At 34.9% G+C, this 23,211-nt stretch overlaps 1 protein-coding gene across 3 annotated transcripts in view; it reads right to left on the reverse strand.

The window, feature by feature from the left end:
- The window catches only part of ctnna2 (catenin (cadherin-associated protein), alpha 2), a 371,145-nt gene that overhangs the window by 295,805 nt on the left and 52,129 nt on the right, over positions 1 to 23,211 (reverse strand). For all 3 annotated transcript variants that reach the window (XM_042759833.1, XM_042759837.1, XM_042759848.1), the window contains exon 3: positions 11,793 to 11,988. In XM_042759833.1, the coding sequence (XP_042615767.1) occupies positions 11,793 to 11,988 (196 nt within the window). The remainder of the gene's footprint in view (positions 1 to 11,792; positions 11,989 to 23,211) is intronic.

The raw sequence follows: 23,211 nt of genomic DNA on the forward strand, positions 1-23,211 counted from the left end.
CTGTAACATCCTCTTACAGTTCATCCATGCTACCCTCAATTTAATATTGCTGACTAGCATGATTTTATGACAGAGTGCATGGTAACTATTAGGGATGCACTTAATGTCCCTATAATATAATATATAAGCAAAAAAAAAAAAAAAAAGAAACAAAAGAAAAAAAAAAATAATTATACCTGTATGGGTATTTGTCTTTGTGTTGTCCTTATTTTAACATCATTATGTAATTTAGTAAATATCACACGAGCGAAGTGCTTGTTTTTCCAGACTACTGCTTTCCAGACTAATCTGCCTCTATTTGCAATGTAATTAGACTTTATTCAACGTGCACAACAAATAAGAAAGTTAATATTGTGTGAAAATTAGACACAGTATTGTCAGTACCCGTTTGTTTCGCTCCAGTTTTTGTAAACAAAAAATATCAGTCTACTTTAATTTCTGAATAATCAGTAAATTAATGACTGACTGATAGGCTGACTTGAGACCTGAACGCCACCAGCTACTGAAATACATTTCAGTATTGTCTTTCTTTAAAAGACTCTTTTAATACCCATGACTTATTATCAATATTACAGGTTATGCAAAGTTAAATCTAAATATTTAATTTCTAAAACTACTTCTTGTATAATGTCCATGCATGCATTTCATCTCATCTATTCTCATCAACACAAAAAAAAATACTTTTTTATTTATTTATTTATTTTTTAAATGAAGACAAGTGATGCTTAATTTTGACAACTAATAGTTATTTGAGCCAATCTGAGTCCAGCTTAATAAAAAATATGTTCATTCTCTTCTTCACTTGCATCATATTAAAAAAAATTCAAAGTAATCTTCTCACTTTTGTGCTACAAAGAAAAAATATACATTCATACATACAGGTTTGGAAAACTAATAAATAATGAATAATGACAAATGAAGTAAATATTGACATACTCATTAATATCTTTGGATCAGGCATCATGAATCCAAAAACCACTGAACGATCTTGTTTTATTCTATAGGAGTTTAATGCATCCGTATACGGGAATTCTACGACACTAGTACCACCTATAACCACAGCAATCAATCCCCACTCGAGATGTACCTTCTTCTTGAAAACACTATCCATGTGGTAATAAACTGGTCAGCAAGACAAATAGAGCAATACCACTCAAAAATTAACAACCCAGATCTGGTATTCTCTGTGTCTATAATCATGTGATTACAATAAAACCCCACAACACCTCCCAACTCAGGAGTCATTTCATAAGGAGAGTGGTGAAGTTTTTAAATAGTGACACCAAAAGTGTAAAATAAAAAAATAATAAAAATAGAAAAGACAGGTCAAGATGAACACCCGCCCCTCCCTGTTCTGTGTAACATAAGGGAACATGAAGTCTAATCTTTCTGAGCCCATGGTATTGATTGAGTCATAATAAGCGCTTAGAAGCTAACCCTCCTGCTGAGCTGGCTTCATCATTATCATGATCTGTTCAATACTGACCATGAACTTCTATTTAATCTATACATAAAATTCTACAGTATTTGAATGATTTAACTGTCTAAGGCTGTTTACTGGTTAACTAGTTGGTCCATATTGAACCATATAGAGTGACAAATTGATGTAAAACTGTTTGTCCTTCCTTATGGGAAACACCTTTGCTTTTAACACAACCAACAGACATTTCTTTTTTTTTCCCCTATTTATTTTAGTTTTGTTTGATATTTGCTTCATCAAAAACTGATCTCCAAAACGTTCTCCTCTTCTCAACTCTCGCACATCATTTGGTTGTTAACGTTTGCGTAAAAAGAAAAATTTCAAAATATTGTTCACAGAAGTTGTAAAGCGGCTTGAATGGAGTGATATTATTATCTTTAATAAGAAGTTTTCCATGTTTCTTTCCTTCTTTCTTTCTCTTTCTTTTTTTTTTTCTTTACATTTTGGGTGAAACTTGGGTAAGTTCTTTAAGATATAATATTTAAGAGACAGACAGACAGATCTCACAAACTGATTCAAATGTTACCACAACTGCAACTCATGCAAAGTCCTCCAAGTCCATCTGATTGTGCCTGGTCTAATTGAGACACACCTCAACTCCTGGAGATCGGCACAGAGACTGGTCGCTGGTGTCACCACACAGTCCCAGTCAAAGCCATCAACAAAGGTCCAGTAAAAAAAAACTGCCACATTATATTTCCACAGGTGATGTGGGCAAAAAGTCAACAAACTATAAAATAAAAAACAAATTGAAGTATGGGAATTCATAAAGTGACCAAAAAAAAAAAAAAAAAAAGCTAAAACAAATTATTTTTCCATTTATTTTTAACATACATTACTTGTACATTTTAAACTTGTTTTACTCAATATTTTTATTCAACAAGTATGCATTCAATTGATCAAACGTGACAGGGAAAGACATTTATATTGTTACAAAAAAATACTTTTTATTGTTAAAAAAAAACTGTGACAAGTAGAAGAACTGCATTTTAAAACATTCAAATTTTAAAATGTAAATAATTAAAATATTTTGTTTTGTTCTCAACAATCATAAGACCACATATAAGACCAAAAAAAAAACACTTTAGTGAATTGTTGGCCTTCTGGAAAGTATGTTCATTTATCTGTAAAAAAAAGCATAGTACTTTCAATACTTGCAGGCTCCTTTTGCTATTTAATTACTGCCTCACTTGAAAGCGAGTACATGTGAGGTGATCAGCTTCAGGTGCACCGCTGAGGTGGTATGGAAAACCCAGGTTTCTTGACAGTGGCCTCTCAGATCATCTAAATTTTTTTTTTTTTTTGGTCTCTTGTTTCTCATTTTCCTCTCTTGACAATACCCCATAGATTTCTCGGTGGGTTCAGTTCTGTGAGCTTGCTGGTCAGTCAAGCACACCAACACCATGGTCATTTAACCAAGTTTGGTGCTTTTTTGGCAGTGTGGGCAGGTGCCAACCCGATGGAAAATGAAATCAGCATCTTCAAAAAAGCTGGGTCAGCAGAAGGAAGAAATTGAAGTGGCTCCAAAACTCCCTGCAAATGTGGTGCAGTGGGACTTTGGTTTCATAAAAAACACACAATGGACTAACACCGCCAGATAACATTGCACCCCTAAATCACTCATAGACCGTGAAACTTAACAATGGACTTCAAGCAACTTGGGCTATGAGCTTCTCCACCCTTCCTCCAGACTCCTGGGACCCTTGGTTTCCAAATGAACATACAAAACTTGCTCTCATCTGAAAAGAGGACTCTTGGACCCACTGGGCAACAGTCCAGTTCTTCTTCTCCTTAGCCCAGGTAAGACACCCTCAGGAGTGGCTTAACAAGAGGAATACCTAATAACCGTATCCAAATCCTCGGGACACGCCTGTGTGTGGTGGCTCTTGATGCCCCTTGACCCTAGCTTCTCAGTCCATTCCTTTGTGAAGTTCACTCCACCTTTTGAATCAATTTTGCTTTGATAATCCTCATAATGTTATGCTCCTCTGCTAGTTGTGCATCCTTTTCTTCCACACTTTTTTCCTTTCCACTCCAACTTTCTGTTAACATGCTTGGATACAGCACTCTGTAGAACAAAACAGCCTTATTTGGCAATGAATTTTCGTATAACCCTCCTAGAAGGGTGTCAATGATTCTCTGGACAACTGGTCAGGTCATCAGTCTTCCCAGCTTACTGAGCTTAGCCTAGTGAACCAAACTGAGAGACCATTTTGAAGGCTCAGGAAACCTTTTCAGGTGTTTTGAGTTGATTAACCAGATTGGCACGTCACCATATTCTAATTCTATGAGATGGGTTTTTGTTAAATGTGAGCCAAAAATCATCACAATGAGTATATAATTGCATATAGAGGTGATCTACAATCGTAGATAACTCAATACAATGGGCATGCTCTACAGACAAATTTTTTGGCTGAAAGTGCCATGGGGAAAGCTTCCATTATTTCCCCATGAACATTACTAAGACTGTGTTTCAGGTGTCCATGCTAAAATGATCACCGCTACTAACAAAAGCAAAGGATGCCAAGTTGAAGAAAGACACCATCTAACAAACAAAAGCATGAGATCCCCCCAGGCTGGAACTTAAAAAGAAAGCTCTGAGCCACCAGCCGCCACACAATCATTTTATGGTGTCAGAAAAACATGGTAGGCAATCCTGCATGGGGGGCCTAAAAGAAGGACTGCTGAGTTGGGAAACCCACTGAAACCCCCCTCAACCTAAATTGGACAAACAGGCCAGCACGTTTCACTCCACCTGTACTTAATTTCAAGGAAGTAAGTTGTGGAAATGAGGTAATTTTAATAGTCATGCATGACAACAACAAAAGAAAAGGGGATACATTTTCAGTGTCAGTTCATTTTCTTGTGCAAAATGCTGTGCCAAGTAACAAAAATGAACATAAAAGTAAACACAAAGCCAACCAGCCTCTTTGAATACCAGCCATGAAAGCGTTAGATAGTAAAATAGCCTTTTTGTTGCACTATTTATGAATTCACACAGAATATCATATAAAAATTACTATCAGAATGCCACAATAGGTCCTAATGGTAAATCATGGAAACTGTTAGGTAATTAATGGCTGTACTAAAAGCTCTATGGCAAAACAAGTCAAAAGTTAAACTATGAATTGAGCATCACATCACAATACTCTGACCCACAACAAGTGCAAGTCATTTGTGCAGCATTGCTTTTGACAAGTACAATCAATCAATTAGAACATTTAGATTTACTAACAGCTTTATCAGTGCAAACCCCTTTGGTGTCAAAAACTACTGCCAGGACTTCTTACTAAAGAGAAGTAAGTGATCAAAAGGTGGAACTGGAATTTTTTTTTTTTTTTTTTTTTTGTGGCTGACCTTACTGCATATGCATTTGTAGCAGTATCTCTTTCAGATGCACAATGTATGAGAGTTGAGTTTTTAATTAATCATGCAAGATTATTTACTTTTGCTTTCAGCAATTAATTTACTGGTATTTATGCCGCTGTTTAACACCCAAGAAAGCATGTATTAACCCATTTTGTGCTTGACATGGCTGTAACAGTGGCTAATTTGCACTGCTCTTGACCATGTAAAGTTTCTTTGTCCTGTGCACCAGAAGAACTTCAAACTGTCATGGCAACTATGAATGTTTTTAGCATCTTTCGCCATTGTCTTGAGATGTGACCTTTCCACTTCATTTACTAGATTTAAACTTGTCTTTAGCACATTTTGGATTGTTCTTCTGACAGCTCAAGCTACTGACCACAGAGTGATTCAGCAAATTCAGTCACTAACTCTAGATCTCAATAGATGTCAGATCGCCCTGCCTCATTACGGCAGGGCCTTTCTCCCACAGTGAAAACCAGAAAAAGAAAAAAAAATTGGCTGACAGAAGAAAGGGGAGGAAGCCCTTTGGGATGATAAGTCAGAAGGAAAGAATCGACACATGTGCCTGAGCTGTCCCAAGGTCCAATTTGAGAGACATAACATGTTGAGCTGAAGCAGGTGGCCTGGAGAAAAGACTGACAGCTCAGTGTAGCACTCCGCCTAACCACATGCGAGATCTAACGCCAGACCTCAAGATTTTCGCAAACCGTAAGCTCAATGGCCAGCCTAGAGACAGGATGAGTTATTTCACCCCAGTAAACCAAAGTAATAAACATTAATTTATTTAAAAACAACTGCTAAGTGTAGCAGAACAGGGAACAGCTGGAGGGTCTGGCGCGATAAAACTGCCAATGACATATTAAAGGCCCTGCTGCAGTAAGTGACCTGAAAACTTTAAATGAGATCCAATAAAGTCGCGCAGTCCATCTCAAATGCATCACTAGCTACTCAGTGCCGACCTTTCTCTCCACGGTCCATAGCCCCCACGGTTGTGTTTTTATCAGTAATCAATAATACTAAATGTTCCACAAGTGATCTCCAGCCTCAGAGACCACCAGTGAATCCAGCCAATGAGTAATTAAAAGGACGCCACAATACTGCTCGATTTCCCTGCCGGCTGCCTCAAAGCCTACTGCTCAGGTCTAGGGATCTATCTAATGCTTTGGTATTAACCGAAGCTTTGACCAAAAAAAAAAATGTTTTTAGTTTAACTGCAGAAAAAGAAGGGGGTAGTGCTTCATGATTTGGTAAAAAATAAAAAATGCAATTATTTACAACTTTAATATTACAAACATTCAAAAGTCAAACTGTTGCCTACACTCTTAGAAAAAAAAAAAATAAATTTTTGGGGTTCTTTATAGAACCCTAGGGTTCTTTACTCAACCCAAAGAACCCTTCTTTATGCCAAAAAGGTTCTATATAAGGAGAAAGAACCCTTAACCTCTCTTTTGCATAAACCATGCTTTATATTTTTATACACATTAGGTATTTAAAAATATTATACTACATTATACTTGTGTTTTTTATTTCAGTTTTACTTCTTTGACACACCTTTATTCCAAAGAAATAAAAATGTAACGCCTGACTCGGTCAAGTTTAATAGGTAAGAATTGCCACGATCCTGCACACCGAAAGACCCAACATCTTAATCACTGGTTTACATAAGTCTACTATCACTGAATCAACCTTATTAATTTATACCAACAAACTGATCAAGTAGAAAATACATGTGTACTAGCAGTGTATAGCACCCGAACAGTTGTATCTATTTATTAATAGGTAGGTACTCACATGCTATAGCCCTATTATTTAATCAGCACTGTCTCACATGATTGCATCGCTGGTTATCATGTCATATACATTTTCATACAGCTTCCTTTATTGATCTAGCACCATGATCATATCGCATGGAGTTTGAAGTTTCAGTGTTTCATTTAGATTCTAAATGGCTCTTATAACCCACTCCTCCAAAGAGATAAATACAATGATCTTTGGGATACAACGCAAACAACTTGAACGTATATATGCTACCGGGATCAGTTTTTGTCCGACCGCACAGTACGCAGCTTATTTCAATTACTTCTACCTTAACCCTGTCCTTTTTTTTTTTTTTTTTTTAGTAAGCCTAACATTAACGCTTATTTCAAGAAGCTAAAAAGAAGAAAGGTGGTTTACCGCTGTCCAGGTCTATGCAATTCAACCGGCAGGTTTGTCATCTTTAACATGAATCACTAAAGTATCTTGGACAAAACTGTGAATTGATCAGTAATGCTGATGAGTTCACGTTATATCATTGTTTTTTTTCGCTAGAGACTGCATTGGGACCAATAATGATAGGAAACCATGAAACAAAGTTTTTGGTCAAATCACCGGCTAGGCAGCCGTCATAAACATGAATTCAAACCAAGAAGAACAAAGAGAGAAGTTGATGGAGATGTTTCCATTTTATTCTATGGATTAACTGTGAGTATTTTGTGTTTGCAGTTAGTATAGTAAATTATCTGCTTTGTTGAAGTAATTGTATATTATACAAAAGGTACATTATTTTTCCTCACAGAACTAACTTTTGGGAAATCAACAAGCAGCCAATCTGAAGTTACTGATATATTTTTTTCTTCGCTCTTTCCACATTTTATCATGCAGGTTCTTATGATCCACTGACAAATAAATAAATAGTTTGCACTGTCACTGCAGGTCTGGGACTATGGAGTGCAGCATTACTTGTTTACCATTCATATTCAGATGAAAACACCACACCTCTCTAATTCAAGCAAGTTTTAAGATTTGATTTAATTCGTGAGAGATTCCTTTCTTTTCCTGTTGAGGTACTGTAATTCCATAGGTCTAATAAATGTTTCTCTGACTTGTATCCCCACCTTAGGATGTCAAGCCTACTCATCGCAAGTAAAGTTACATCAAAATGGATGTGTCACTGATCATCAACAATAAAGGTTAGAAGTATTCGCTTCGTCAGCCTACTTTTATTCAGTAAATTATGGAGCATCCAAATGCCATCACTCAGTTAATTTCAATCAGCACTATTTATGAAATTGTCATGGGTCCTTTGTTTTTCTTGTTTAAATACTTATTTAAATGTAAAATTAACATTTTATTGCTTATACATTTAAAAACAATACTACTACAGTAGTTGCATTTTTTAGCTCCATTTTCAGAAATGTGGTTCACCATCTCTATGGTTACAGAATTGGCAAAAGTTGCAGTATACAAAAAGTTAGACTACTTGGTTTATAGGAGAATGTGGAGTAAATACTTGACATTTATTTAAGGTAAAGTGTAATGGCTCGAGGATGAGATGCAAAATAAGACTTGACATTAATATATTATTTGATAAAAAACTTTTCACATTCTCATTTTACTTCTATGTATTTATTTAGTTTTAATTATTTTGGAAAGTTAACTTTCAATTTATTTATTTGTGGAAATATCATTCAATTTTTTTTTTTTTTTTTTTTTTTTTGTGATTCTAGCAATCAACATATATTTGTGACTGACATGTTGATGGGTGATAAGCATTTAAGGGGTTGAAAACAATATTTCTAAATGGAGAGTGCTATTCTAGAGAGGTAAAAATAATAATAAGTATGAATAGATAAAGAACAAAAATATTTATGTTTATCCCTGTAACTGTTGCACTGTGAATTGCTGTTATATATTGCTTGTCATTAAATAGTGATAAAAGTGTCTTTAAATTAATTGACAACACCTTGATGTGTTATGCTTATTGTTACTCAGTTTTTAGTGATAAAAATAGCTATATGAGCTGTTTAAGTCTTAAAATGCAATTAAAATAAAAACAAAAAAAATAAGTTCAAAAAAATTATCCCATAATGGGAACTCGTGCTGGTTCTATATATAGAACCTTTTTTCATAAATAAAAGAACCCTAAAGGTTTTTGATTGATCCCTTTAGGGGTTCCATATGAAGCTTGATAGAACTCCTTTATGGTTCTATAACCTTTTCTTCTCTAAGAGTATACACTCCCTATAGGCTTTACCTTAAAGAAAAAGGGACAAAGTAGTTTTTTTGGGGGGTCTGAAATACAGTTTTGTATGAGAATGCAATGGTTTACTACAATTATTTGATAGGAAACTGCCAAACTGGCCCAATCTGGGGAAAAAAAAACAGAAAAAAACAAAGGTTTGCACTCTCTACAATAAATCCTGAAAATGATGTTTAGGCATATGGTGCAAGGAAGGCTGAAACTTGAATTTGCATATTAAAACTTACTATAAATTTGTGTGTTGTTTTTTGCGAATGTTTGGTGGTTTTAATGAGGTGCTTATGTACAGTTGCAGGATGATCAGCTTGTTGTGAATTTTTAGAAAATTTTTTCTCTTTTTTCAGTTTAATGTGATGGTAAGGTGTACTGGAAAAAAAATAAAGTGCTTTAAACCTCTCTCTCTCTCTCTCTCTCTCTCTCTCTCTCTCTCTCGTCTCTCTCTCTCCTCTCCTCTCTCTCTCTCTCTCTCTCTCTCTCTCTCTCTCTCTCCTCTCCTCTATCTCCTCTCTCTCTCTCCTCTCCCTCTCTCTCATCTCTCTCTTCTCTCTCTCTCTCAAAAGGACATACATAGACAGATTCTCCTCTCTCTCTCTCTCTCTCTTTTTTACCGCAGTACAATTTAACCAAAAAAAAACAAAAAAAAAAAAAATATCATCCAAGCTGCTTGAAAAAACAATCATTATTTCAACAATTATTTTTCATCATTATTACACAAAAAAAAAAAAAATCAAAAAAAAAAACCTTTAAAAACCCTCTCAAAAAAGCACCAAAAAGTATTACATCCGATGACCTAGAATAAATGAAAGTGTGTGTTAGTGATAACCAAGTCAATATTTAATGAGTACAATGCTTATTTTTTCCAGAGAAACGGAATCCTAAGTTAAAAAAGCATTTATACAGTAAACTAAAATCATTCACCTCACCCTGTCAGAAATAATGTGTTATTCTTTCTACCAACTACTGAACCACACAGACAGAACTGTGTGGTATCAAGGGCAGTGAATTCATCTCTCCTGACTTAAATAAACCAGATGGAGTAGACATCATCTTAGTAGACACAATGTTGACAGCCAGCCTACTTCCAGATGCTGCATGATAAGAGAGAATTTGAAGGTTTTAGACACACACACATATACTTTTCCTTTCTAAAGAGAGATACTGTAGATAGCAAGAGTCAAGAAGGGATGTTAATGCTATTTTTTTCTGACCTGCAAGAGGATGTGAAAGAGGTCAGTGTTTTCTATCTACTTTATATGAACAACAATTAGCTTTGTTAAATGATGAGAAACTGTAAGCTTCATTATGCTACAACTGCTATTATCACCACTAAAATAAATAAAAAAAAAAAACCAGTACAACACAAAAAAAACCACTCACTTCACAAAAAAAAAATTAATAATAATTATTTTTTTTAAGAACAAACAATCAATGGAGGATAAACAAACTGCCAACTTATTTTAAATACTGTCAAATTAGATTAGCAGCTAGCGACAGTAAAAACAATTACCGTGCTTCATAGATCTGTTGTGTCTGCTTGTTTGGTCTTATAATTAACTACTAGTAGCTTAATTGTCTTTTGTTTGAAAGTTTTGCTAAGTTATTTTTCATTGCCATTAAATGAGTAAATCAATAACTGTGGGACACAAATAACAATTACATCAAAAAGATTATTTAAATTATTGCCTTCGTCATTTAACCCCTGTTTCACACAGAGCAACAGACGGTCAGCCTTGGGAGTGGGAAGTCACTCGGACCATTATGCCCAACCTGTGTTCATTAACTTCATCCCAGCTAAAGGTCAGCTTGCAAATGGTCCACACAGAGTATTTTAACACACTTCATTCTGCCGCTGCAGCCACGGCTTGGCTCAGTCTCCATCTGTATATAATAAAATATATATATATCATTTTTTTTTTAAACAAAAATACACATAATAATAAATATAACAACAACAAATAAACATTATATTTCATTCTTAAATAAGTTTAGTAAAGTACAATTTTAATTATTATATTCATGACTTTTACATGCCTGGAAATCCTTATTTTAAAATGTCCCAATATTACTATAAAAAAAAAAAAAAAAAAAAAAAAAAAAAATGTTGTACGGTTCTCATACACTGATTTTCTTCTTTGTTTTCCTCTGAATTAGTTCATATTTAAATTCCCAGACAGAGAAAGAGAATCACGGCAGACTGCCATTAATATTATATTAGCAAGTAATTGAATCCACCACCAAACTAAACAAATTAAATGAAGATTTCACATTCATTACCTCATCAAAGAGTCCTCAAAACAAACCAGAATAAAGTGAGAAAACATTATTATTAATATGATAAAATGACAGCTAATACATTTCAGCTTTTGGGGTTTAAAAGTGGCTTTTTTTCTCTTCTTCACAAGCTCATAATTGCTCTTCGGCTGTGTTTATGGGATGATAAATGCTCTGAGAAACACCATCAATAACTGTTTGCCATTTTCATAGAGGTAATTTGGCTGAGCAAACACTAACTTCAGTCCAGTCATTAAAGAAAGGAAAGGAGAGAAAACTTGGTAAGAGAGAGAGTGTGTGTAATGTGCTGCCAGATAAGGGTTGTAAATAATAGGCTTGACTTATAGGTGAAGAAGGAAAAGAAAACTTTAGCTTAATTGTCTACAAACTGCAGCACATGGGCGAAAAGCTAAAGCCCACAGCAAATTGGCATGATAATGTCTCTTAGGGTCAGATTATGTGAAAGATGTCTCCCACATGAACTCTATCAAGTAGCCAAACATAACTTACAGACAGAGCTTTAGCCTCTATGCCACACCATCCTTGGAGGTTTAATATAAGTACATGTTTGGTTGCTTGGTGGGACGTTAGAACAAATAAGCAGCAGATTTTGTTTTGGACAGTACCTCAGGGTGATAACAGGCTGCTCACCTTGCTTGCGAACGTCCTCTACAGCTGCGATCAGCTCCTCCTTCAGGTCCTGGCTGTCCTTAGCAATCTGCTCGCCCTTTTCTAGAAAGTTCTGTGTCGCCTGCTCCACGGACACAGCCAGCACATGAGCTTTCTTGGAGCGTCCCTTTTTCTTACTGGATGGGCCTTTGTTACTGGTGTTGACCAGGGTGGTCACCTGTGGACGAGAGGAGTCATAGATGAAGATGGATGTAAAAAGTTACTAAAAGGCTTGTTTTTAATCGCATCTGGACAAAGCGGCATTAATATAAAGCTAGTCTAGCAACGTAGGTCATTTGGCACAAAGTGAGTGATGAACACAAGCACGATCAAGTTGGAGTTTGTTTATTTCTAAACCAATGGGTCAGAAAAACTGCTGGCTTTGTTTGCTGCTTTCAGAATTATGAACAGGTAAGGGGCCGCTCACAACAATCAAAGACATCCATCTACAGTATACACACACAGACCAACAATTAAAAAATGCAGTCAACCGCAAGAACGCGCCTGTGTGAGCAAAACCCAAGTGTCCCCTTCAACCTTCCCATTAAAAATCAAAAAGGAATTATCGTCACCATGCAAACTCAAGTGTTAAATCTGAACCTTATATATATATACAGTATATCATTTGTTTTAGTTTAGTTGTACAAATATAAGTCAAGACATATATTTGAGTTTAATTCCAATGAATTATTAAAAAAGAAAATAATAAATAAATAAATAAATAAATAGATAGATAGATAGATAGATAGATAGATAGATAGATAGATAGATAGATAGATAGATAGATAGATAGATAGATAGATAGATAATAATGAATAAAAAAACATAAAAATGTTATAAAAATAAACCTTTGTTTCATTGTTTTCGTGTTTATTTAAAGCAGGGGTCACCAAACTTGGTCCTGGAGGGCCGGTGTCCTGCAGAGTTTAGTTCCATCTTGCCCCAACACACCTGCCTGAACATTTCAAGTATACCTAGTAAGTCCTCGATTAGCTGGTTTATGTGTGTTTCATTAGGGTTGGAGCTAAACTCTGCAGGACATCGGCCCTACAGGACCGAATTTGGTGACAATGTGAAAAAAAAAAAAAAAAAAAAAAAAAAATATATATATATATATATATATATATATATATATATATATATAAAATTTTTTATTTTTTTTTTTTTACTACAGATACCATGATTAAACTATGGTTAATGTAGCAAAACGATGGTTAATTTGTGGTTACCATGGTTTAACTACAATAGCCAAACTTTTTTTTTGTAGCAAAACTGTGGTTCATTTTCATAAGGGTTTGACAGAAAAGATTATTTGCCTTACAGGCATTACTGGCAATTTACCACATTTGTCTACACGATTAGATCTACACATTTCTAATAAACCCTGCGCTGTTAAAAAACATTTTATGTGATGTATAGTGACTCAGTCAACAGTCAAGCTTTAAGCTCTCAAAGGGCCCATAAAACAGTGACTGGTTTTCACTTTCTTCTGTAGGGCTCTGCTGGGAGCGTTCTCCCAGGGTAATGTGTTTCAAGGACACCCACGCTAAGTAATTACCATAATACAACAAATGACTAACTTGAGTTCCTTGTCCAAACTCAGCCTATACAGCTGATAAAGCTTAAGACCCCATTTGCCTGAACATTTATCACAGTTATTCCCAAAGCTGATGCACAGAATAACACGGGATTACATTAAGAGAGGTTTAATCAAAACAAAGCATAACGCTGACTTTTAAAGGAGAACACAGTAAGTGATTTTAAGCAAATTCACCTTAGACTGGGTTAATGATAATGAGAACCATGATATTGGGACAAAGGACTGAAATTACTTTGCAAAGCAAAACTGATGTAAGGTATAACAGTTGCCAGCAAATGTTGCATTAAGCTTTATTATAGAAATGAGAGAAATGGCATTCAATCTAACACTCTTCACTAAACAGAGTTCAGAAAGTTCAGATGATACATTAGGGATAAATGCACAATCAAGACTATCATTATCACAGCAAACGGCCTCAGCGTGAAGAAAAGATGAAAGATTCTGATATGAAACTATGGCAGTTATGTTGGGAATCAGTTGCCTCAGACTATAAGAATACATGACTGCAGAATGCTGCTATTGACCAATCAGAATCAAGTTTGGTATGTACATACCATGGCACCTTAATACTATAATCATTTTCATGGTATTTATTAGGGCTGAACATGTTAATTTGGTTTGACTAATTATAGAAAAAAAAGGAATGTGCTAAAAAGATTAATGCATTTAACGCACCCCATCTCAGCACAGAGCTGTACATCATCTTACATTTCATACACTGCAATTGCTGACTAGCATGATTTATGACTGAGTGCATGTAACTATTAGGATGCACTTATATGGCCCTATAATGTAATATATGATGGCAAAAAAAAAAAAAAAAAAAAATACCTGTATGGGTATTTGTCTTATTTACATCATATGATGTACTTTAGTAATATCACACGAGCGAGTGCTGTTTTTCCAGACTATCTGCTCGATTGCAAATTTAAATTAGAGTTTATTCAACAGTTCAACAAATAAGAAGTTAATATTGTGTGAAAATTAGACACAGTATTGTCAGTACTGTTTGCTTTGCTCAGTTTTGCAAACAAAAAATATCAGTCACTTAATTTCTGAATAAATCAGTAGAATTAATGACTGAATGATAGGGACTTGACGCCACCTACTGAAATACATTTCAGTATGTCTTTCTTTAAAAGACTTTTTAATACCCATTTATTATCAATATTTACAGTATGCAAAGTTAAATCTAAATATTTAATTCTAAAACTACTTTTTGTAATGTCCATGTATGGCATTTCTCATCTATTTCTCATCAACACAAAAAAAAATACTTTTTTATTTATATATTTATTTTTTTTAAATGAAGACAAGTGATGCTTAATTTTGACAACTAATAGTTATTTGAGCCAATCTGAGTCCAGTTAATAAAAATATGTTCATTCTCTTTCACTTGCATCGTATTAAAAAAAAGTCAAAGTATTCTTCACTTTTTGTGCTACAAAGAAAAATATACATTCATACATACAGGTTTGGAAAAACTAATAAATAATGAATAATGACATAATAGTAAATATTGACATACTCGTTATCTTTGGATCAGGTGCATCAGAATCAAAACTTACTGAACGATCTTGTTTTATTCTATAGGAGTTTAATGCTCCAGTATAAGGGAATTCTATGACACTAGTATCACTCATAACCACACAATCAATCCCCACTGAGATGTACCTTCTCTTGAAAAACACTATCAGTGTCAATAACTGCGTCAGCAAGACAAATAGAGCAATAACACTCAAAAATTAACCCCAGATCTGGTATTCTCTGTTCTATAATAATGTGAGTACAATAAAACCCCACAACACTCCCACTACAGTCATTTCATAAGGAGAGTGGGGAAGTTTTTAAATAGTGACAACAAAAGTGTAAAAAAAAAAAAAAAAATAGAAAGACAGTCAAGATTGAACCCCCTCCTCCCTTGTTCTGTGTAACATAAGGACATGAAGTCTATCTTTCTGAGCCCAGGGTATTGATTTAGTCATAGCGCTAGAAGCTAACCCTCCTGCTGAGCTGGCTTTCATCATTATCATGATCTGGTCAATACTGACCATGAACTTCTATTTAATATATACATAAAATTCTACAGTATTTAATGATTTAACTGTCTAAGGCTGTTTACTGGTTGAACTAGTTGGGTCCATATTGAAACATATAGAGTGACAATTATGTAAAACTGTTTGTCCTTCTTATGGACCATTTGCTTTTAACCAAAGACATTTACTTGTTTCCCTAATTTATTTTTGTTTGATATTTGGTTTCATCAAAACTGACGTCAAAACGATTCTCTCATCACATCTCTCATCATTTGTGTTAACGATTGGCGTAAACATGAAAATTTCAAATTGTTTCACAGAAGTTGTAATAAGCTGCTTGAAAGGAGTGATATTATTATCTTTAATAAGAAGTTTTCCATGTTTCTTTCCTTCTTTCTTTCTTTTTTTTTCTTTTACATTTTGGGTGAAACTTGGGCAAGTTTTAAGATATAATATTTAAGAGACAGACAGACAGATTCACAAACTGATTCAAATGTTACCACAACTGCAACTCATGCAAAGTCCTCCAAGTCCATCTGACAGCTCTGGTCTAATTGGAGACACACTCAACTCCTGGAGTTTTATCGGCAGACAGAGACTGGGTTTCCATGGTGACGCCCACAGTCCTGTCAAAGCCATCAACAAAAGGTCCAGTAAAAAAAAAAAAAACTGCCACATTATATTTCACAGGTGATGTGGCAAAAGTCAACAAAACTATAAAATAAAACAAATGGAAGTATGGGAATTATAAAGTGACCAAAAAAAAAAAAAAAAAAAAAAAAGCTAAACAAATTATTTTCTCCATTTATTTTTAACATAAGACATTTGTACATTTTAAACTTGTTTTAATTAATATTTTTATTCAACAAGTATGCATTCAATTGATCAAACGTGACAGGGAAAGACATTTATATTGTTACAAAAAATACTTTTTATTGTTAAAAAAAACTGTGACAAGTAGAAGAACTGCATTTTAAAACATTCAAATTTTAAAATGTAAATAATTAAAATATTTTGTTTTGTTCTCAACAAATTAGAATACTTCATAAGACCAAAAAAACCTTTTTAGTGAATTGTTGGCCTTCTGGAAAGTATGTACATTTACTGTACTTGGTAGGGGCTCCTTTTGCAATAATTACTGCCTCAATTTGGCGTGGCATGGAGGTGATCAGTTTGTGGCACTGCTGAGGTGGTATGGAAGCCCAGGTTTCTTTGACAGTGGCCTTCAGATCATCTAAATTGTTGGTCTCTTGTTTCTCATTTTCCTCTTGACAATAACCCATAGATTCTCTATAGGGTTCAGTTCTGGTGAGTTTGCTGGTCAGTCAAGCACACCAACACCATGGTCATTTAACCAAGTTTGGTGCTTTTGGCAGTGTGGGCAGGTGCCAAATCCTGATGGAAAATGAAATCAGCATCTTCAAAAAGCTGGTCAGCAGAAGGAAGCATGAAGTGCTCCAAAACTTCTTGGTAAACGGGTGCAGTGACTTTGGTTTTCAAAAAACACATTGGAACAACACCAGAAGATGACATTGCACCCCAAATCATCATAGACCGTGGAAACTTAACAATGGACCTCAAGCAACTTGGGCTATGAGCTTCTCCACCCTTCCTCCAGACTCTAGGACCTTGGTTTCCAAATTAAATACAAAACTTGCTTTCATCTGAAAAGAGGACTTTACACCACTGGGCAACAGTCCAGTTCTTCTTCTCCTTAGCCCAGGTAAGACACCTCAGGAGTGGCTTAACAAGAGGAATACGACAACTGTATCCAAATTCCTTGACACGTCTGTGTGTGGTGGCTCTTGATGCCTTGACCCACAGCCTCAGTCCATTCCTTGTGAAGTTCACTCAAATTCTTGAATTGATTTTGCTTGACAATCCTCATAAGGCTGTGGTTCTCTCAGTTGGTTGGGCATCTTTTTCTTCAACACTTTTTCCTTCCACTCAACTTTCTGTTAACATGCTTGGATACAGCACTCTGTGAACAGCCAGCTTATTTGGCAATGAATTACCCTCCCTAACAATCCTTTCAAAGATTCTCAACTATACAACTCTCAACAACATCAGTTTCATTCAGTCTTCCCCATGATTGTTTAGCCTAGTGAACCAAACTGAGAGACCAGTTTGAAGGCTCAGGAAACCTTTTCAGGTGTTTTGAGTTGATTAACTGATTGGCATGTCACCATATTCTAATTTGCTGAGATGGGTTTTTGTTAAATGTGAGCCAAAATCATCACAATATATATATACTGTATATAGAGGTGATCTACAATCGTAAGATAACTCACAATGGGCATGCTCTACAGACAAATTTTTGGCTGAAAGTGCCATGGGAAAGCTCATTATTTCCCCATTAACATTCCTAAGACTGTGTTTCAGGTGTCCATGCTAAAATGATCACCGCTACTAACAGCAAAGGATGTCAAGTTGAAGAAAGACACCATCTAACAAACAAAAGTATGAGATCCCCCTGTGCTGGAACTTAAAAAAGAAAGCTCTGTTTCTACCAGCCAAGCCACAATCATTTTATGGTGTCAGAAAAAAACACAGAGGGTGGCAGTAATCCTGTATGGGGGGCCTAAAAGAAGGGGAGTCTGCTTGAGTTGGGAAACCTAATTGAAACCCTCAACCTAAATTGACAAATGAAGCGGCACAGCCACTCCACCTACTTCTGATTTCAAGGAAGTGCTTGTGGAAATGAGGTACTCTTAATAGTCATGCATGACAACAACAAAAGAAAAGGATAATATTTTCAGTGTCAGTTCATTTTCTTTGAAAAAGTAAAATGCTGTGCCAAGTAACAAAATTAACATAAAGTAACACAAAGCCAACCAGCCTCTTTGAATACCACATGAAAAGTGTTAGATAGTAAAATAGCCTTTTTGTTGCACTATTTATGAATTCACACAGAATATCATATAAAAATTACTATCAGAATGCCACAATAGGTCTCATAATGGTAAATCATGGAAACTGTTAGGTAATTAATGGCTGCAATTTAAAAGCTCTATGGCAAACAAGGTCAAAGTTAAAACTGTTTGAATTGAGCATCACATCACAATACTTGACCTACAACAAGTGCAAGTCATTTAAAGTGGCATTAAGCTTTTGACAAGTACAATCAATCAATTAGAACATTTAGGATTTACTAACAGCTTGCATCAGTGCAAACCCTCTTTTGGTGTCAAAAACTACTGCCAGGACTTACTAAAGAGAAGTAAGTGATCAAAAGGTGGGAACTGGAATTTTTTTTTTTTTTTTTTTTTTGGCTGACATTACTGAATATGCATTTGTAGCAGTATCTCTTTCAGATGCACAATGTATGAGAGTTGAGTTTTTAATTAATCATGCAAGATTATTTACTTTTGCTTTCAGCAATTAATTTACTGGTATTTATGCCGTTGTTTAACACCCAAGAAAGCATGTATTAACCCATTTTGTGCTTGACATGGCTGTAACAGTGGCTAATTTGCACTGCTCTTGACCATGTAAAGTTTCTTTGTCCTGTGCACCAGAAGAACTTCAAACTGTCATGGCAACTATGAATGTTTTTAGCATCTTTCAAGCCATTGTCTTGAGATGTGACCTTTCCACTTCATTTACTAGATTTAAACTTGTATTTAGCACATTTGGATTGTTCTTTGACAGCTCAGTTACTGACCACAGAGTGATTCAGCAAATTCAGTCACTAACTCTAGATCTCAATAGATGTCAGACGTCCTGCCTCACATGGCAGGGCCTTTCTCCTACAGTGAAAACGAGAAAAAAGAAAAAAAAAATTGCTGACAGAAGAAAGGGAGGAAAGCCCTTTGGGATGATAAGTCAGAAGGAAAGAATCGGGACACATGTGCCTGAGCTGTCCCAAGGTCCAATTTGAGAGACATAACATGTTGAGCTGAAGCAGGTGGCCTGGAGAAAAGACTGACAGCTCAGTGTAAAAGCACCTGCCTAACCATGCGGTGAGATCTAACGCTCAGACTCGCATTTACCTGCAAACCGTGCTCACGGCCAGCCTAGAGACAGGATGAGTTATTTCACTTCAGTAAACCAAAGTAATAAACATTAATTTATTTAAAACAACTGCTAAGTGTAGCAGAACAGGGAACAGCTGAGGGTCTGGGCGTGATAAAACTGCCAATGACATATTAAAGGCCCCAAGCGTGGTAAGTGACCTGAAAACTTTAAATGAGATCCAATAAAAGCCGCAGTCCATCTCAAATGCATCACTAGCTACCAGTGCCGACCTTTCTCCACGGTCCATAGCCCTCTACGGTTGTGTTTTATCAGTAATCAATAATACTAAATGTTCCACAAGTGATCTCCTTGGCTCAGAGACCCACCAGTGAATCCAGCCACGTATAATTAAAAGGACGCCACAATACTGCTCGGATTTCTGCCGGCTGTTCTCAAAGCCTACTGCTCAGGTCTAGGGACGATCTAATGCTTTGGTATTAACTGAAGCTTTGACCAAAAATGTTTTTAGTTTAACTGCAGAAAAGAAGGGGGTAGTGCTTCATGATTTGGTAAAAAATAAAAAATGCAATTATTTACAACTTTAATATTACAAACATTCAAAAGTCAAACTGTTGCCTACACTCTTAGAAAAAAAAAAAAAAAAAAAAAAAAAAAAAAGTTCTTTGGGGCTCTATATAGAACCCTAGGGTTCTTTACTCAACTCCAAAGAACCCTTTATGCCAAAAAGGTTCTATATAAGGAGAAAGAACCCTTTAACCCTCTTTGGGCTAAACCATGCTTTATGTATTTTTACACATTAGGGTATTTAAAAATATTATACTACATTATATTTGTGTTTTTATTTCAGTTTTACTTTGACACACCTTTATTCCAAAGAAAATAAACTTAAAATGTACGTCTGGACTGTCAAGTTTAATAGAAAATAATTGCCACGTGATCCTGTACACTGAAAAAAGACCTAACATCTTAATCACTGGTTTACATAAGTCTACTATCACTGAATCAACCTATTAATTTATACCAACAAACTGATCAAGTAGAAATACATGTGTACTAGCAGTGTATAGCAATCTGAACAGTTGTATCTATTTATTAATAGGTAGGCCTACATGCTATAGTCTGCTATTTAATCAGCACACTTACATGATTGCACGTTGGTTATCATGTCATATAAGATGCCATACAGCTCTTTTATTGACGAGCACCATGATCATATCGTATGGAGTTTGAAGTTTCAGTGTTTCATTTAGATTCTAAATGGCTCTTATAACTCATCCCTCCAAACAGATAAATACAATGATCTTTGACATAAATGGCAAACAACTTGAACGTGTATATATGCGCTGATCAGTTTTGTCCCGACTGCACAGTGCCGCAGCTTATTTCAATTACTTTTACCTTAACCCTTGTCCTTTTTTTTTTTTTTTTTGTAAGCCTAACATTACACGTTTATTTCAAGAAGCTAAAAGAAGAAAGGTGGTTTATCGCGTTGTCCAGGTCTATGCAATTCTCCACCGGCAGGTTTGTCATCTTTAACATGAATCACTAAAGTATCTTGATAAAAACTGTTGTGAATTGATCAGTAATGCTGGCGAGAGTTCATGTTATATCATATTATTTTTTTGCCCTGTAGACTGTATTGGACCAATACGTATAGGAAACGATGAAACAAAGTTTTGGTCAAATCACCGTCAGACAGCCGTCATAAACATGAATTCAAACCAAGAAGAACAAAGAGAGAAGCTGATGGAGATGTTTCCATTTTTTCTATGGATAACTGTGAGTATTTGGTGTTTGCAGTTAGTATAGTAAATTATTCGTTTTGCTGAAGTAATTGTATATTATACAAAAGGTACATTATTTTTCCTCACAGAACTAACTTTGGGAAACTTGTCAAGCAGCTAATCTGAAGTTACTGATACCTTTTTTTCTTCTACTTTCCACATTTTATCATGCAGGTTCTTATGATCGACTGACAAATAAATAAATATTTTGCACTGTAACTGCAGGTCTGGACTATGGAGTGCATCATTAATTGTTTGGTCATCTACATTCAGATGAAAACACCACACGCCTCTCTAATTAAAGTAAGTTTTAAGATTTGATTTAATTGTGAGAGATTCCTTTCTTTTTTTTTCCAGAATTTTCCTGTTGTACTGTACTCTCCATAGGTCTAATAAATGTTTCTCTGACTTGTATCCCCATCTTAGGATGTCAAGCCTACTCATCGCAAGTGTTAGCATCAAAATGGATGTGTCACTGATCAATAACACAAAGGTGCCAGATGTATCTGTTTGCCGTCTACTTCTTATTCAGTACTATGGAGCATCCAAATGCCATCACTCAGTTAATTTCAATCAGCACTATTTATGAAATTGTCATGGGTCCTTTGTTTTTCTTGTTTAAATACTTATTTAAATGTAAAATTAACATTTTATTGCTTATACATTTAAAAACAATACTACTACAGTAGTTAGTATTTTAGCTCCCTTTTCAGAAATGTGGTTCACCATCTCTTATGGGTTACAGAATTGGCAAAAGTTGCAGTATACAAAAAAGTTAGACTACTTGGTTTATAGGAGAATGTGGAGTAAATACTTGACATTTATTTAAGGTAAAGTGTAATGGCCTGGTGATGAGATGCAAAATAAGACTTGTCATTAATATATTATTTGATAAAAAACTTTTCACATTCTCATTTTACTTATGCATTTATTTAGTTTGAATTATTTTTGCAAGTTAACTTTCAATTTATTTATTTGTGCAAATTAACATTCAATTTTTTTTTTTTTTTTTTTTTTTTTTTTAGTGGATTCTAGCAATCAACATATATTTGTGACTGACATGTTGGATGGGTGATAAGATGAAGGGGGTTGAAAAACAATATTTCTAAAATGGAGAGTGCTATTCTAGAGAGGTAAAAATAATAAGAAGTATGAATAGATAAAGAAAAAAAATATTTATGTTTATCCCTGTAACTGTTGCACTGTGAATTGCTGTTATATATTGCTTGTCATTGTAAATAGTGATAAAAGTGTCTTAAATTATCACACAACACCTTGATGTGTTATGCTTATTGTTATTTCAGTTTTTAGTGATAAAATAGCTATATGAGCTGTTTAAGTCTTAAAATGTAATTAAAATAAAACAAAAAAATAAGTTCAAAAAATGATCCCATAATGGGAACCCCTAAAGGGTTCTATATAGAACCTTTTTCCTGGCTACAAGATCCCTAAAGGGTTCTTTTGATTGACCCCTTTTAGGGGTTCCATATATGAAGCGCTTGATAGAACCTTTTATGGTTCTATATAGAACCTTTTCTTCTAAGAGTGTAGGCTTCAATTCTAAAGAAAAAGGGACAAAAGCAGAATTAACCAAAGAACAACCGAGTTGTCTTTGGATTTGCATAATATTGCCAAATTTACTGCAAAGGTGGCACAGAAGCATTTCTGCATTTAGGTGTCTTTTCTCAGACAGTTTAATGCTTCTTAGAGGTGGCATAAATGCATTTACACTGCAATTAAAATTGCATACTTTGATAGTGAAGTGGGTCAGGACAGGCATAACATAATATATATATATAAAAAAAATAATTCATATATTTTAATTCAGTATTATTTTTATGTTATTTTTATTTATTTTGTATTATTATTATTATTACTATCATTATAAGAAATATAATTGTGAACCAAATTGTGAACCAAAATGAATCATACTCAAACCACCCCTACAGTGAGAATGTATTTAAATCTACAATAAATGCATAGTGCATGAGGAAGCCGCCAAT

Source organism: Cyprinus carpio, chromosome A1 (genome assembly GCF_018340385.1).
Source record: "Cyprinus carpio isolate SPL01 chromosome A1, ASM1834038v1, whole genome shotgun sequence".
NCBI classification, from domain to species: Eukaryota; Metazoa; Chordata; class Actinopteri; order Cypriniformes; family Cyprinidae; genus Cyprinus; species Cyprinus carpio.